Source organism: Botryllus schlosseri, chromosome 10 (assembly GCF_051294905.1).
Source record: "Botryllus schlosseri isolate E-star chromosome 10, Bs_hap1, whole genome shotgun sequence".
Classification (NCBI taxonomy): domain Eukaryota; kingdom Metazoa; phylum Chordata; class Ascidiacea; order Stolidobranchia; family Styelidae; genus Botryllus; species Botryllus schlosseri.
Genome location: NC_137245.1, coordinates 19,936,699 through 19,952,546, shown reverse-complemented (window position 1 = coordinate 19,952,546; position 15,848 = coordinate 19,936,699). Strand labels below are relative to the sequence as shown.

At 40.3% G+C, this 15,848-nt stretch overlaps 2 protein-coding genes across 4 annotated transcripts; both read left to right on the top strand.

Moving 5' to 3' along the window:
• Positions 1-727: 727 nt before the first annotated feature.
• LOC145448021 (uncharacterized) lies at positions 728-9,702 on the top strand. Of its 3 annotated transcripts, none has more exons than XM_080326325.1 (10): positions 728-3,628; positions 4,289-4,318; positions 4,909-4,947; positions 5,166-5,186; positions 6,277-6,532; positions 7,612-7,853; positions 8,418-8,551; positions 8,633-8,735; positions 8,792-8,896; positions 9,308-9,702. In XM_080326325.1, the coding sequence occupies exons 1-10, from the start codon at positions 3,481-3,483 to the stop codon at positions 9,517-9,519; spliced, it is 1,290 nt and encodes a 429-aa protein (XP_080182451.1). In that variant the 5' UTR covers positions 728-3,480; the 3' UTR covers positions 9,520-9,702. The 3 variants fall into 3 exon arrangements, with proteins under 3 accessions (XP_080182451.1, XP_080182453.1, XP_080182452.1); XM_080326327.1 differs by having other exon boundaries at positions 9,283-9,383; XM_080326326.1 differs by lacking the exon at positions 4,289-4,318.
• A 407-nt stretch (positions 9,703-10,109) lies between these two features.
• Positions 10,110-15,830, top strand: LOC145448008 (insulin-like growth factor-binding protein-related protein 1). Its single transcript, XM_080326317.1, has 4 exons — positions 10,110-11,060; positions 14,025-14,174; positions 14,546-14,724; positions 15,563-15,830. The coding sequence occupies exons 1-4, from the start codon at positions 10,391-10,393 to the stop codon at positions 15,710-15,712; spliced, it is 1,149 nt and encodes a 382-aa protein (XP_080182443.1). The 5' UTR covers positions 10,110-10,390; the 3' UTR covers positions 15,713-15,830.
• Positions 15,831-15,848: the final 18 nt, after the last annotated feature.

Here is a 15,848-nt window from a genome sequence, read left to right as displayed (position 1 = left end):
GATTACGATGATACAACATTTTCAGGGAACCGTAATCATAATCCATCTTTTGCGAGCCCCATCTATTTGAGTTCTTTGTCAAAGAATCAATACTCAACTATTTTTTAATTTTACGAGGATTATGGCATAAACTCAACATTTTAAACAATGAACAGCGTTTCATTAATCTATTCAGAGTTAGCTATGCTCGTCCTTGCGCCGTAGAGGTAACGAATAGGGCTGGGCACAATGGTTCGAGTACTCGAATCTGAATCGAGTATTAATTTTAATGATTCGAGTCGAGTAGTAAAAGACGATTTTTTCGAGTAATGAAATTAGACGTTCCTCGTCATTGCAAGCTAATTTGCCAACGAGAACTGTAGTTTCGATACCATTTTCCACCCTGAAGCCTTGATTGGCCTATCGCAGCATGCGAAAGATATAGTACAAAGCTACGAACTTTTCCGGAAATAACACATTTCCGAAGTCATGGTCGTCCCACAACATTGTCACGAGGTGCAACGAAATCGGTATGGTCGGAAAAGTACCAAAGCATCTTTAATGTGATGCATAACAATTATTATATTTTTTGTGGTGGCATGAAAGATACTTATTTGAACTTGGACATCTTATATACTGTTATGACGTCATAATTAGTGATACTCGATTACTCTACTCGACTCGAAGCATAATACGTGATTCAGAATCGAATCACCCAGGTACTCGAATTTGCCCAGCCCTAGTAACGAATTGTCCACACGTAGTCGATAAACATATTCGGTGTAGTACGATTGAGAACACCATAGTATCAACAGATACGAATATCACGTAGAAGGGGGGTGATAAAATCTTCACTCTGCTTATATTCAACTATACCGGAAGTGTTCATGTTTGGTTATTCTAGGCGTAATGTTTAAGCGTAATGGCTAAGCGCCCGGCTTCTTGATCGGTAGGTCGTGGGTTCGATTCCCGGCCAGGTCAGACCAAAGGCCTGATTAGTAACACTGGTATCCATGGCTTCCCTGTTTGGCGCTCATGCATTACTGGGATAGCATGGAGGGGTGGTGCATGACTTAGAAAGCCGTAAAAGCTATATCTGCACTTCCTTGTCCAGCGGCATATGCACATCATGCACTCATGGTATGCATATGCGCAGATCGTGTGTATGTGTATCACGAGTCGGTGTATATGCCGCAAAAACATTAAGGACAAAAATAAACTGCGTCCTTTCCTTTCCTTTCCTAAACGCAGTTCAAAATATCGAGTTGTGGTTGGTCAGGTTGGGTTAGGTTGCATTTAAATAAAAATCGAATTAAAACAAACATGTTTAAAAATGGCCCTTGTTAAGACCATATTTTTATGGTTTTTGTTTTTTAAGCCATGACGTCACGATTGTTCAATTGTGACTTCGTGACGTCATAGTGGATTGATTCTTGATGACACGCCCGTATTTACCATCATTGGTTGCAGGCAACCAGACGCGATCGGTCGTGACTGTTGTAGTGATACGTCGTGTGTGCTGCGCAGGAGAGGTTAAGGTTCGGAACCGAGACCCCGTCTTTCTGAAATGCCGATTATATCTCCAATATTGATTTGCTCATTTTCATTCACAATTAAGAAATTAGTATCACGTTGTTGTCGCGCTGAGAAGTAGGGGTCACACTGATTGGCAATAAATATTCATTACAATGTTTTCGTTGTGTGTGATTTTTTTCTTTTCAAACTCTGTTGATGCGATATTATACCACTCGTTATTTTGAACGCGAGCCAGAGACAAATCAAAATTCCAGTCATATTCACAAAATAACTCGAGATCAGATATAAAAACGATAGCAATGTAGGAGACAGAAAATGTTCTTGGTCCATGCACGAGCAGCAAATTTCGAAGGGATAATTGGATATCGATATTGGATACCGTTTGCTTCGTGCTCTACTTTCCAATACATGCGCATACCTTCGGGGCCTTCTTTATTCTTGGAGCGATAATTATCATTCAAGGATGCTGTAAATCAATAAATTAGAGTGTGTGACAGCAGTTTCGTTCACGTATCTACAATACGCTGGAAAATCAAAGAAGCACGCTCCTAATCAATCGTGAAGTGTGAGGAACAATATCGATAACGATCTCCTGAAAGCAGATGCTTCAGGCGACAACGGTGTGCGTAGGAATATGGCAAAATCTATCCCAGATCTCTAAGGTCGCAGTATATACCTGACCTTTGTGTGAGAGACATTCGATTTATGCTTGGAATTGTTTTGAGTGTATACTGCGTTTGAAGATGGATTATCTGCTCTATGCCATTCAGTGTTAACATCAACAATGACATCATATTTAAAGTTATAATATCTGATCATGACGCGGTGGGTTGTCACTTCGCAGCGACAGGATGATAGCCAAGGTTTGCAAATATCGCCAGCTCAAAATTCTGTAATAATGATGATGGCACCTTACTACAAGAGAGACAAATCAATAAGCGGGTATCAGCTGGGATAGCATTGATGCGAACGGTCATGTTCATGGCAGTAAGACAGGGACTAACCTCACAGCTTTATAAAAGATGTGACCTAAATGTGAATTTCAATAACTTTGTGATGATATAGTTGAAAAAGTCGTGCCTATAGAATTGCGATCTTCTAGAAGTTGTAACACGTGGTTGTGACCGATTGCACCTTCTTATTTTATCAGATTTCAGTTGTAGCTTGGCATTTAGTTTGATATTCTGATTGATTTTTCCGATAGTTTCCGATGGGAAATATACAGTATATGTATATTGCTAAGTTGATATTGTTGTTGAGTTGACCTGCCGACCTGTAGATTCAACATGAAATCAACACATCCCGCAGTTCGATTTTAATCGATACCTGCTCCTGCAAATAATACCTATATACATATCATCTTCTATATGGATTTCGAAACGCAAGCCATATGTCATATGTGTCGCATGCTAAGTGCAATGTCAGTAGTTATTAGTGTATGGCTTATATGGGAGGATAGGGCTTAATTCCAACTATGAGATGCAGGGAACGTTTTCGCAATCTAGCGAGTGATAACTAACGACATAGCGACACGACAATAAGATTGCTTGGTGGTGATTGTAAACTTGACTAACATCCTTGCTAAATAATTCAAATAATTATACTTTTAGAAGACCTGCAATTTGCGTTATGCCTTAGAAATTCTCCTAAAACACTGTGACTTGAATATTATTTATCGGAACTCGCACTTAAATTCATTTGAATCCAATATGATAGACATAACCCAACAATATATACTTCAAATTCCGATTGGTTTCATTCTGATAGAAAAAAGATCGTCATCTTATCCTCATTTTCAAAAAAGTTATTTCAGTTTCGAGCATCACCCGATGGACACAACGTCATTCTCTAGATATAGATTCTAGAGAATCTATAGAGACACGCCCTTCATCGTATTTTCTTTTGTCAGAACTTCTGCAATTGCCTAGCTTTTGATAAGCCTACTTCTTCGAGTTTACCACAAAAATGCATAGAACTAAGGGAACAGTTTTCAAAGTTGGATTTTTCGTACTGACATTTGTTTTAACGGCAACATTCGTCGCCGTTGACAGGACGGTGATACCGAAGGAAAATTTGACCAAGAACGTGCTGCAGAATCGTCATTTGATCTCAGGTGAGCGAATAGACGCTGTATGACCGACAAGTCAGCTACATCAAGTCTAAAATCAAGTTGAATGACTCCCAATCAATAACGACCATCAATTTAAATTCCGTTTTCTACTGAAACGTCTCTATTGATTGATGTGGCATGTGCCCGATGAATCCCTGTCGGATTTCTGAATGTTCAAGCCTAACTCTCTTCGCATTTGGCATTTCCTCGTACGTATGGGCCTATAGCGCAAGTCTGTGTTCCTTCGAACGCTGCGCTAATTGGTCATGGTCATTGGTCATGCATATAATTGAATAATGACAGAAAGTTTGTTTGTATGTTTGTGGTATTCATGATGTTTGTCCACTACTATGGTCATTTACACCACAGGCCAATTTTCGTTTTTCTATTCTGTAGCTGCCGACTTGTAGCACAGCCCACTTCTAGACTTTTTATAAGACACCGCTTACACGGATGATATGGCGAGAGGAGCCTAGATAAACCTTCAACACTTAGGTAGGATTCTGGAGTCGACTTCGGTCGGACTCGAACCCACAACCCATTAGTATTGTAGCTGTGGATTATACCACTACGCCATCTCGACCCTAATGACAAAAAGTATTTATACAAGATTGCTGAAATTGAATTCAAAAAATATATTCACATTGAAACATATCCTTTCAGATCTACCAAACATGATGCATGCAACCAACAGTAAGTGTTGCCCATAATTACGTATTCGCCGCAGGTGACATGTCCGCATCAACATTTATATTATGATTATCATGACTAGAAGAGATAAGGAGTGCCTGTAGCGTTGTGTGTGGGTCAGGTTCATTCTTCATTATAAATAAAGATATTTATCATCACGATTTTTTATATTGGCAGAGGGATTACATAATTCAGTAGCCGGCAGTCAATCCTTAATCATTCTCAGACTCCTTATGTAGTCGGGCGTTCAGTTCGACCGATCGCTCAATTATCTCACCAACATTCCACCTTGACCGCTGCGGTGGTCTGTATAGCCAAAACAAAAACTGGCAAACGTAAGTGGAAATGTGTCAAGAAATGGCGTACCTGTCTCTCGTCGAGATTTATTACACGATGATGACCTCGTGTCATTTTGCATGGTTTTGAGTTCCGATCTTATAATACAATCGTACACAACAGCTTATGTTACATGACATTGGCACATCGGTATTCGTAATTTTCACTCGCATCAACTCCGGTAATTAATCAAACAATTAGGTATCTCAGTTTGATATAATAAAGCAGCAGTTGAATAACATCGCTTTATTTTTCAGCGAATTTGGATCCTGAAAACAAAAAGTGGTTGGAAGAAGGTAGGTAGTAAAAAATCTGATTTAATCCAAAACCGATTTCCGATATCCGAGTGTATTTGAAACCATAGCTGATGTGTCGATAACCGATCTATATTCATTACTGCAACATAGATTATTCGTTCTGTAGAAATTATAATTAATTTTTGAAACACGAACCAATTTGATTGCTTACTTGAACAATTTCCGTTTAAATGATGTGAATTTATTCGTTTTTACAGCGATTCAAAACAGTATTCCAGGTGAGTACTTAATATTTGTTGGCCTGTTAGGGTCTTTTGAGTTACAGAAAATTATCGATACCCGTCACATTCTATCAATTCATTATACTAAGAATTTTTTAATAATCATGAAACATGAAATTAGTTATTTCCTGGTTTGTGTGACTGCGGTTGGAAAGAACCATCTGATGACTTCCTTATCATCCTGAAGCACGAGTGTGACACGTGGACCACACGACTTTGTTTATTAGCTGGAAACCTCCATTTAATATATCTTTGAACTATAATATGCGCTTTGCTATTACGATATACATTGCATCAGATAATCCGGTTGATAAAGTAGATAATGTAAATACGTGACAAACCTCTATAATTCAATGCACTTAACCGCTCGTCGGGCGCTCCCATGGGAAGACAAAATGTTTTAAGTCGTGTTCCATGAATATGTTTGATAGACAACAACCCCTGCTTGTTAACGTTTTGGAAGTATCAAGTTATATAAATATATTTCAATTATTTATCTATAACGAATGCTTTATTAAATTAAACTAGATTATGCGGAATGAAGAAATAATCCCATTTAATGGGAGATGAAGACGTTCATCGAAAACAGCACATACGCTATGATCTTATCGTACAGTCGAGGCAGAAATATGCCACGATGGAATCGACGATATCGAATGGAAATTCATGCACATTTGATCTGATAGGCCTTGAAATTGAGTCTAGTCGCGCCCAGATATAATTCTTATAACACGCAAAAGATGTTTTGACACGTAGGTTGATTGTCCACATGCGCTGTTGTATCACTTGGATGCTGTATTTGCGGTGTGTACCGTTTTATTGGATCATTCACGAGAAGTGTTCGCTGGTTGTTGGTAACCTTAACGTGTTATGTGGAGTCCCGTGCTAGTCAATTTGCGATTTCATAATCCCACTAATCATGGCAATATAAGCTATAGCGATCCACGTTTGGGACAGTTCATAAGATATACGCGAGGGATTTACTGTTTAGTTGTCAAACTCTTCGAACAGTACTGGTTTTCACATAGTGAGTCTTCTACGATGCCCATTGTTCATTCCCTTAGTCTACTTACTCTACTATATTCAGGTCGGCTTGTTTGTCGGAGACAAAGAGCGAAACTACCCCCCGGTGCCCTTATGGACGATTCGGAAATAGGGGCGGACATGCGAATAGCTCGGTTGAAATCAATTCGGTCATCCCCGCAAGTTCAACCGTACAAGAAAGCAGTTGGTTGTTGTCCTCCCGGAAATCCGTTCGGAAAAGTCTACAAACAAGGATCTGCTTGTTGTGCGGACAAAGTCTTCGACGTCTCAACGCATTTATGTTGCACCATGAACGGACGGTATGTACACATCATTTGACGAGCCTCAACTTTCGCTCACTTGAATCCACCCATTGATTACAATTTCCATATGGAGCTTAGCCTTTACATAGGTTCACACTTCACGAAGTCTTGTTTGTGAACTGTAAATATCGATAGAGAACGGTTTCGACATCACTATCCGAGTAATCGGTACATTACTACATGGATTTGTGTAACTTCATTTTCAAATACCTTTGTAGCTGTGATACAGAAGCGATGACGTCAATACAGGGATCTGCCACCTTTTGAAAAGCGGATAAGATTAACGCCGTGAAACTATACGGGCCGCCCATGTGTTTTCCAGTATAGTCGCACCTACGGCTGCATTTAAAACAAAAATATATTTAAAACAAACATGTTTAAAACATGTTTTTGTTGTCTCTATTTTATTTACTTTTCAAGCAATGACGTCACGCATATTCAATTGTGACGTCATAGTGAATTGACATCGACCCTTGGAATATAGGGTGAATATAGCTCCTTTTACGAAATAGGACTCGTGCAGAATTTTGTCGGTCGGCGGTCATCATCAACCGAACATTCATTCCGTACCAATGATCGATATATCTACGTACTCTAGCTATTGAACCGACGATTTCGAGGGTTCCAACCATGCCATATCGTGTACGTCGGCTATGTCGGGTGGTAATCGCCTGTAGGCTCATAAAACATGTTTTTTGGAAAGTATTTACACAATTATGGCATAATCATACAACTTAAAAAATATATATTTAAAAAGGCCCTTGTTTAAAACACCACATAAAACATGTTTTAAAGAAAGTGTTTTAAACAACCATATAGTTTAAATGCAACCCTAGTCACACGACGAGAGGAAGGATTAGGAATTGGATACTAGCACTCATGCATCATTCAAAATTGGCAATTTGAGGATCGCATAAATTTTCGGTGTGGGCCGCAGGTATCATAAAACAAGCTTTTATAATGTTATTCTATGGCTTTATCAGCTCGCTGTGGCATGCGGTGATGTCAGTCAACTTACCATGCATTTTCCATCGTTTAATATACAGTCGAGCGATAGATTCACTTATTTTTAATAGGGTACTACCTCTCAATGCTGACAACATCGACTATTGCCATCCGCTAGACGGGTCGCGGTACTGCCGAATTGAAGACCTGGAGTTGAACAGCAAGCGCGGAATGACAGCCAACTGTCAGTATAACAACAAGAAAAAACCGATCCGTTGCGGATTTTCGTGCCCGGAAGGAAGTAAACCGCGTGATAGGATTACGTCAGCGGTTTGTGGGGCGGATGGCCTATTCCAGAAACTTCCAGAGTGTTGTAAGTCATGTTATTCGTAGATTATATAAGGAACTCGAGTTCAACATAGCATCGTACGGACGACAGCCTCAAATTAGACGAATTGTGCGATACAGAAACTATTTATTCTAATAAGCGATTAGACGCAACGTAATAAATTGCATGTCCAAATCGTTAGTGGTACAATGCCACGCACTGTTATACTGGAAATCATGTGCATTTGTACAAATTCGAGAAAAATTGTCATCTCGTTATATTTACATCGCGGCCAGATCTCATTGATGTGTCAATATTCCTTAGTGGAAACCGCGAGGGAGAATAGCGACGATTTCGAAAGCATTTTGTTACGCGCGTAAATCATGAACAGCTCAAGTATTTCCGAAGGCTGTACTTACTGTAGTACCCTATAAAGCCCAACCCTTATCATCTAGTTTATATCGCGCACTCGAAAGATGGGATGATAACAATTTTACCTCGACCTCTATTATGCCCGGGGTTACATGTACTGTTCATCTGTACGGTGCATATGAATCGGATCATTGAAACTTGCATTGAAAGTACCGATAGCGTCGTTTCGTCCTGTAGGTCAAGGATGCAGAGAAGACTTCCAATTGAACGTGATCTTCCTCATCCAAGGGATCGAGAATATCAATGAGGATGAAAGCAACCAACTTAAAATATTTCTGAAGAGATTTCTTTCCCACTTCAAAATTGCAGAGGTATGCGAATTAATATTTGTGAAAATGTGGTTGAAAGATTTTACCAAGAACATGAATTTAAATTCAGTAATATGTTTGCAGGAAAATGTCCGAGTGGGATTTCGGACAATAGCACTGCAAGATTATAAAGTATATATCAATTCGGGCGACGCGCAAAAAGCTATAAATGTGCTCACGTTTGAAGGTGAGCTTATACCGTGATGACTCGTTACGACATATCGTGATGGTGAACTTGTTCAGGCCAGAGCAGAAAAGTCGGTACTGCCCTGCTAAATTTGACAGCGGAAAAATTTCAGAAATTCGATAGACGGGGCGTCAGAAAGTTGGTTATCAGTGTGCTACAAGGTAAAGAAATTTAATATATATTCATTACATATAAATATATGAAACCCTAAGCTTTTCGAGCTGACACTCTTCATGGATAATCCTCTGCATATAAGGAATTTCAAATACTTGTATCAAACCTGAATAATAAAAACGTTTTTGCAATAATCCTGAATTATATTCTCTGAGTCTTATCGGTTGCATAGAAGCCCGAGAGATGATTTGGTAGGCTATATATTACTAGCATCGCGTGAGTATGAAGTTGAGGCCTGTTTAAAAGCCTATCCTTAGAGGCGCTGAACCCACTTAACCCATTCCGAAAATGGTCTATATTATGTTAAAACGACGTTTTCATATGTAGGGCATGTCCCATTTTGAATGGATGACGATGATTTATATTTTATCAGATCACATGTCCGTTTGACTCTTTAGAGCCACCTACCGATTTCATTTTTGAAAATGCTGCAAGGCTAAAAGAAACGGCCGAGGTCATAAGCGTCGGTGTCGGAACAAAAATCAGCGACGACGACCTGTCTGTTATCGCCTCATCTGCAAGAAATACATTCCGGGTTGCTGAAACTAGTGACTTAATCCACTTAACTGATGAATTGCACGATAATGTATGCGGGACGAACTGTTTATGATGTCATGCGAATCGACCGAACTCAGCTGGAACTGAGTTTGACGACGAGCATACAGAATAGAGCAAACCACTGGCTTTTATTGCGAATGTTTTTTTTTCTTATTGTTATATATATATATATATATTCCTATTTTTCTTCATATCGCGTTTGCATTCACTAAATTGGGCTGTGCCATCTCTGAGTGTATTCGAATTATGAAAAGCTTCCGAGTCTGCACAAGCTTATGGTGGCAAATCTTTATTATGGAGACGAGGATACTCATTTGCACCTGATCATAACATCGATATTCGCTGTCATGCATTTTAATTATCCTTCAATGCATTTCGTCAGAATACCACGACTCAATGGGACTATACCTACAAACGAATTGATAGAGTACCTTACGATTCACAATGCGATTGCCGGGATATGATCCAAAAGATTTCATATTTCATTAGAAATAGTTATTAATATGTACTCCGACGTTACCCAATGGCCCTGAAGTGCTATATCTAGTTCAAACTTCGCCTTTCGTCTGATAAGAACATAGCAATCGAATAAACACACATATGTTAACTATTATACATACGTATATATATACACGTACTATATCCGTAGTAAAATGATGTTACAGACATCAGGCAATAGATCACGCGGAAATGTAGCACTATAGCTTGCTTTCCAAAGTAGGCAACGTAAAGTTCCCATTTCAACTTGGGCTGGAATAAGCTGGCAACGAGATGGCTATTCCAGAGCCGCTATTGACGGATCATGTGAAGATAGAAATCAAAGAAGAAGTGCGCTCTCGATTTCACGCTTCTCCACACGGCATATAAAACTCAGGCTTGAGATAAATATCCTTGAATTGAACTAGGGTGGTGGTGATAAAAAAATGAACTTACGTATGGTTTACGTTTTGGTGATATTGGTTGTAATGACAGAGGGTGGAAAGGATTTGAAAATAAAACGGAATTTTAAAAAGGGAGTTAGTTTTCAAAAGAAAGGAATCACCATAAAGCGAAATGGTCGACATGATCCACGATTAGAGTCCCGCAGCAAAGGCGTTAAAAATCTGCAGTCGCATACCACGAAGAAACCCAACTCCGGTAAATTGAAAAAACAAAAGAGGCTGAAGAAAAAAGTAGTGAATGACGCCCGTCAGAATGTAAGACAAAAAGCAGCAAGCCGCCGTGTCGGCCCAAAAGATGCCGGAAAAAAATTGAAGAGCCTCGCATTGCAGCAACCAAAGACGCAATCCAAGATAATACCCGCACTCGTTCAGAAAACTGGCAAAATTCAAGAAAATCGATGCAAGAAATGCAATTTGAGGGAATGTCCCTCTGTCGATGCCATGCGACAATATTGCCGGGCAGGCATCGTGGAGGACGCTTGCGGTTGTTGCGTACAATGCGCGAGTAGTCTCGAAATGCCTTGCTACATGGTCAACACACCGGAAAAATGGATTGCGCCGTGTGGGATCGACTTGGAATGCTTACCAGCAATGGGACAAGATAATTTTCGTGAATTGCATGCCGGTTTGGGCAGACGTATATCACTCGAAGGTATAACAGTATAATGCGCAACATCTTATGCATAGCTTACACAACATACAACCAGGGTAAATTCACGCAGCAAAGCGATCGATTTGATATGGAGAATGAGTCCTAATTTAGTATTCTAAACAAATAACACACAGCAGAATATCGCGTTCGAGATTTGAGAACATGGCTATTAGCACATTGTTGTCATGTTTGGAAGGAATAAAGGTAATCTTACGAGAAGATGTCTGGAATGTATTGAGAGCGTGTGGTCAAATTAACAACAATACGACGTCAAACATACATCAAGTGATCTTCAATGAGCTGAAGAGCACTCGTCATTATTGGACAGACTGAGAGTTCGGCGTTGGAATTGTAGAGTTCCAACGTAGCAAAGTACTATCCTGTTGATGAAATTTCAAATCAGCTAAATTATTTCGCATTTGACGTATTCGATTACGTTACAATTAGGGTTGCAATAAAAACAAACGGTGTTTTAAAACACTTTGTATTAAACATGTTTTAAAGAAATATTTTTTTTTTTAAACAAAATTGTATTTTTTTCAAACGTTGTACAATTATGCCATAATTGTGTATTTGTTTACATATACTTTCGAAAAACGCGCAGTATGGACCTACGGACGATTTACACCCAATGTATACTTTAGTCGACGTATACGATATGGAGTGGCTGGAGCCCTCGGAACAGTCGTTGTTTCGACAGTTATAGCAAGTCGATATAGATAATAATTGGTACGGAATACGCATTCTAATGATGATGACCGCCGACCGTAAAAATGCTGCATAACGATGTAGTCTTGGTTAAAGATATCTTTAGTCTGTTTATGACAGTGGTTTGAAGCCCTTTTCGTCGATGGAGCCATATTTACCCTTTGTTTTCAATTATATGAATGCCAATCCACTGTGGCGTCACAATTAAATATTCGTAACGTCATGGCTAGAAAAAAAAAGAAAAAGGGATATGTTTTAAACTTCTTTTAAATTGATTTTTGTTTTAAGTGCAACCCTAAACCACCGACAAGCTTAGGCATATTTATATCTAGTAGAACAAGGCTATTTTACATAGTGCACCATCATGATGTTGAACCGAAGTCCGAAAAGTGAGCGACGGTACTATATGTTTCAACGTCATGTTCCGGGCAACGCTAGTATATGCACCCCGCTTCACATGTACATTTGCACAATGCTTATGCAAGATCTCGCTCAGTGTATAAATTTGGCAGATCGAAAACAGCCGGACTATATGCTAAACAATGTTGTAATGTAGTAGTTCCCTGTTCCCCGAAACTCTATCGTACTTTTACACAGTTTAAATCAGTGGTTCTTAACCTTTTTTCTTCCAGCGCCCCCTTTCAAAAATTATCGTGCTCCAGCGCCCCCCGCCCCCCCCCCCCAACTTCATATTGTAAGGAATGTAATAAAGACAATGAGTAAGAGGGAGGGCCGTAACAGCACTTCGTTAACCCCCCTAAAAACGATTGCCTTGCGCACCCATAGCGTGATAAACCGAATTTCTGAGGGCTTCGCCCCCACGAATCCCATATCGTGATTTTGATGGTCAGCAAAGTTTGTGTGGCCTGGTCGCCCTAAGTACCAAAATTTTCCATAATGCATGAATGAATAGGTGGTAATTACATATATAAGTCGCTATATAAACTTTTTATCCTCTCAGCCCACGTAATCAGATTTACCAGTAGCACTGAGTGAGCTATTGTATAGGAAAATAAAGGGCACGTAATTATTAATTAAACATATTCGGGCGTGCCCGCAAGTACAATTATTCGTTACCAGGGCCGTAACAGCACTTCGCCAGCCCCCCCCCCCCCAAACTAAAAACGTTGGTCCTGGGCCCATCGGGTGATAAACCAAGCTTCCGGGGGACTTCACTCCCAGACCCCCATTAGGCTGTCCGCTATTTGCTGATAGCCTATTAGGTATCTACATTGGGTGTCCATTTACTGAGGCAGCTATTCTCGCCTATTCGCGCGAAGTGCGAAAAAATTCACTAATTAATGATTGAATTGGTCAATATCACCGGGAATTGCATGTAAATTGAGATCAATTTTTATCCTCTCTCTGCTCACGTAAACACATTTACCGGTAGAGCTGAGTGAGGTGCAATGTTCCCTCTAAGCTGCGCACGTGCGCAGTACTGACACGGTCTCTGCACACAGAAAATCTACGTTGCGCACAACAAATCCGGAGTTATTACCTTTTTTAAGTCGTTACGCACTGTTGTCCAAGGGTCAGCGCAGTGAGTCGTTGAGTGTGCGCAGACTAATCAAAACTTGAAGCGAACATTGTGAGGTTTCTTGGAAACTGTAGGGCCCGTTACTAATAATTAAACATATTCGGGCGGGCGAACCCGTTGGTATGACTTCGTTGCATAATGTTATTTCCTGACCCCCTGTCTGCAATATCAAAAAATATAGAATCGCTCAACGGGGATATCGCCCAGCAGGAATATCCCTGTCGCCCAATCGTACTAAACTAAAAGACGCACACGATTTCAGGTTGATATTTCTTTACTGACATATAATTTTTCCCTGCCAGATGGAATTCGTCTTCTGGGGTTCTGATTGCCAAGACAGGAACATTCGGTGTCAGTCATTTAGGCGCCCATGGACAATTAAACCTATATGTATTTTGAAGGCTATATGTAACGACGTTTTCGGTGTTAATTTGCTCTGAATACTCATTAAGGATATGTCCTATTACCACATCATCTACTGCGAAGCCATTTTTCTCCAGCGCCCCCCATACCGCCCCCCTGAGCCCAGCGCCCCCCATATCGCCCCCTGAGCGTTTCCGCCCCCCTTCAAGATCGCCAGCGCCCCCTGGGGGGCGCTGGTGGCAAGGTTAAGAACCACTGGTTTAAATAATCTCGAGAGTAATTATCAGCTAACCTGATACGTGCATGAAATAAAACTTATGTTCTGGCATTTCAATTCACTCCAGTCGTTTCAGGAAAGTGTTCGTGTCTGAAATCTGTCGCGGTTTGTGGTGGCGATAAAGTAACCTACGAAAATGTCTGTGATTTCCGAGAGGCTGCTGCAAGACAGAGAATAATGACCAGTCAAAATATTTCGATCGCTCACTCAGGACCGTGCAGATCAGGTAAGAGCTATAAGCTAAAAGACTTCGAGAATTTGCAGAATAATTCGCGGACACCACGAATATGACGTAGCATATTGCATACTATTCCGTATTACAAGTAATATTATGTTTGTCCTTCAGTATGTTTAGCTGATTCCGGTGACACTAATAACGAGAGAAACTGGGTGACGAAATTCACTGCAAAATCGACGTATATTTGATTCAGAATCTACTACCTTGGTGCTCAATCTACATAGATTAATAACAATGGGTGACGAAATGAGCATATATCCTTACTGAAAATCCGGTGTACCACAGTGAAACCTGAACACCATCAAAGTTATGAATACCATGACATATTCATTATTCTTATTAAGCATTGTTACATGTAGCACCAAAGATCAATTCTAAGCCCGGAGACAAGTCAGCAAGGGAGGGAAATGTCGTTTCTTTCCGCTGCGAAGCGTCAGGTTTTCCGCTTCCCCGAGTCCAGTGGATCAAGAAAGGTGGAAACGTAGACAATGGTCGTGACATGGAACTACCAGGCTATCTGAATCACGCAGTAACTCAGGTACATACGGATGCGCGACATGGGCACTTGTGCAGTTTTACCAAATCTCGTACCACTCGGTTAACTTTGCGTTCTGGTCCATATAACGCAATATATAATTTATTATACGACCATCTCTCCGAATGGGACGAATGGTGAGTCACCATGGAAAAATAAATATACGCACCGCTGACGGTGAGGTTGTTCAGACTGACTTAGTCGATGGGCGAACCCTGTACGGCCAGTACTCACGCATTTATGTTTGTCCCAGGTAACTTTCGGAAAAGCTATTCGTTGTCGCACTATCGTAAGCAACGAATATCAATATGAATCTTTCAGTTATTTTAATCGCTACTTTTCGTATTGAATATGTAGGGTCGAACCAACGCCAACTGTCATTGCACACCAAGGTGCGTTGATCCTTCTCATCAAATGCACCGTAAGGGTCTATACGGCATTCTTACGTAAAGTCACTATACCAGGCCTCATAGATGAAATGATTCATGATTTTCATATGTAAATCGCGTTCGGATGTGACTCGAGTTTATTCGTAAGTCGAATGAGATTCCAGGTTCTAATAGAAATCCTGTTGAACAAAAATCCAAATCTGATATAAGTCTTCAAATTCAATTTTTAACTTATAATCCAAGTGCGCAAGCTGTCTCTGCCATGCGACAAGATGAAGTTTTGTAGGAGAGCGAAAAGATCAAGTCTGGTCAGAAACAGCCTAAGCACCTTTGCCGAACACAAAATGCACATTTCTATTCCCCATCCGCGATCCTAGTAAGGTTTAAAATGCTGATGGGACGGATACTTTTTATTCGTATCACAGACGTGACTTTGCTCGTTACGATTTCAGGTACGTGGCGGCCCACGCAAATATCAAACGACAACCTGGTTGACGCTCGACAAAGCAAAAGAGAGCGACAGTGGAGTCTACGTATGTCGATCTACAAATTACTACGGTTCCACAGATGCCGCTGCATCACTCCGAATTACGAGCAAATGAAACATTTGTCGGAACTTTCGAATAATGCGAACTTTCAACATCCTTATTATGTTACATTTCCACGACTGGACAGTGTTTGTTAAACAAGTCACTCTGATGATACAGCTGATACTTTTAAGTATTCTGTTCTGCGAGC

What these genes read in the sequence shown, in the direction of transcription:
- LOC145448021 (XM_080326325.1), top strand. Translation starts at nt 3,481, where the DNA reads ATGCATAGAACTAAGGGAACAGTTTTCAAAGTTGGATTTTTCGTACTG. An exon ending in CCCACTTCAAAATTGCAGAG is followed by an intron (nt 8,552 to 8,632) that starts GTATGCGAATTA and finishes ATATGTTTGCAG; the next exon opens with GAAAATGTCCGAGTGGGATT. An exon ending in GGTTATCAGTGTGCTACAAG is followed by an intron (nt 8,897 to 9,307) that starts GTAAAGAAATTT and finishes TTGACTCTTTAG; the next exon opens with AGCCACCTACCGATTTCATT.
- LOC145448008 (XM_080326317.1), top strand. Translation starts at nt 10,391, where the DNA reads ATGAACTTACGTATGGTTTACGTTTTGGTGATATTGGTTGTAATGACA. An exon ending in CAGACGTATATCACTCGAAG is followed by an intron (nt 11,061 to 14,024) that starts GTATAACAGTAT and finishes CAGTCGTTTCAG; the next exon opens with GAAAGTGTTCGTGTCTGAAA. An exon ending in TGAATCACGCAGTAACTCAG is followed by an intron (nt 14,725 to 15,562) that starts GTACATACGGAT and finishes TTACGATTTCAG; the next exon opens with GTACGTGGCGGCCCACGCAA.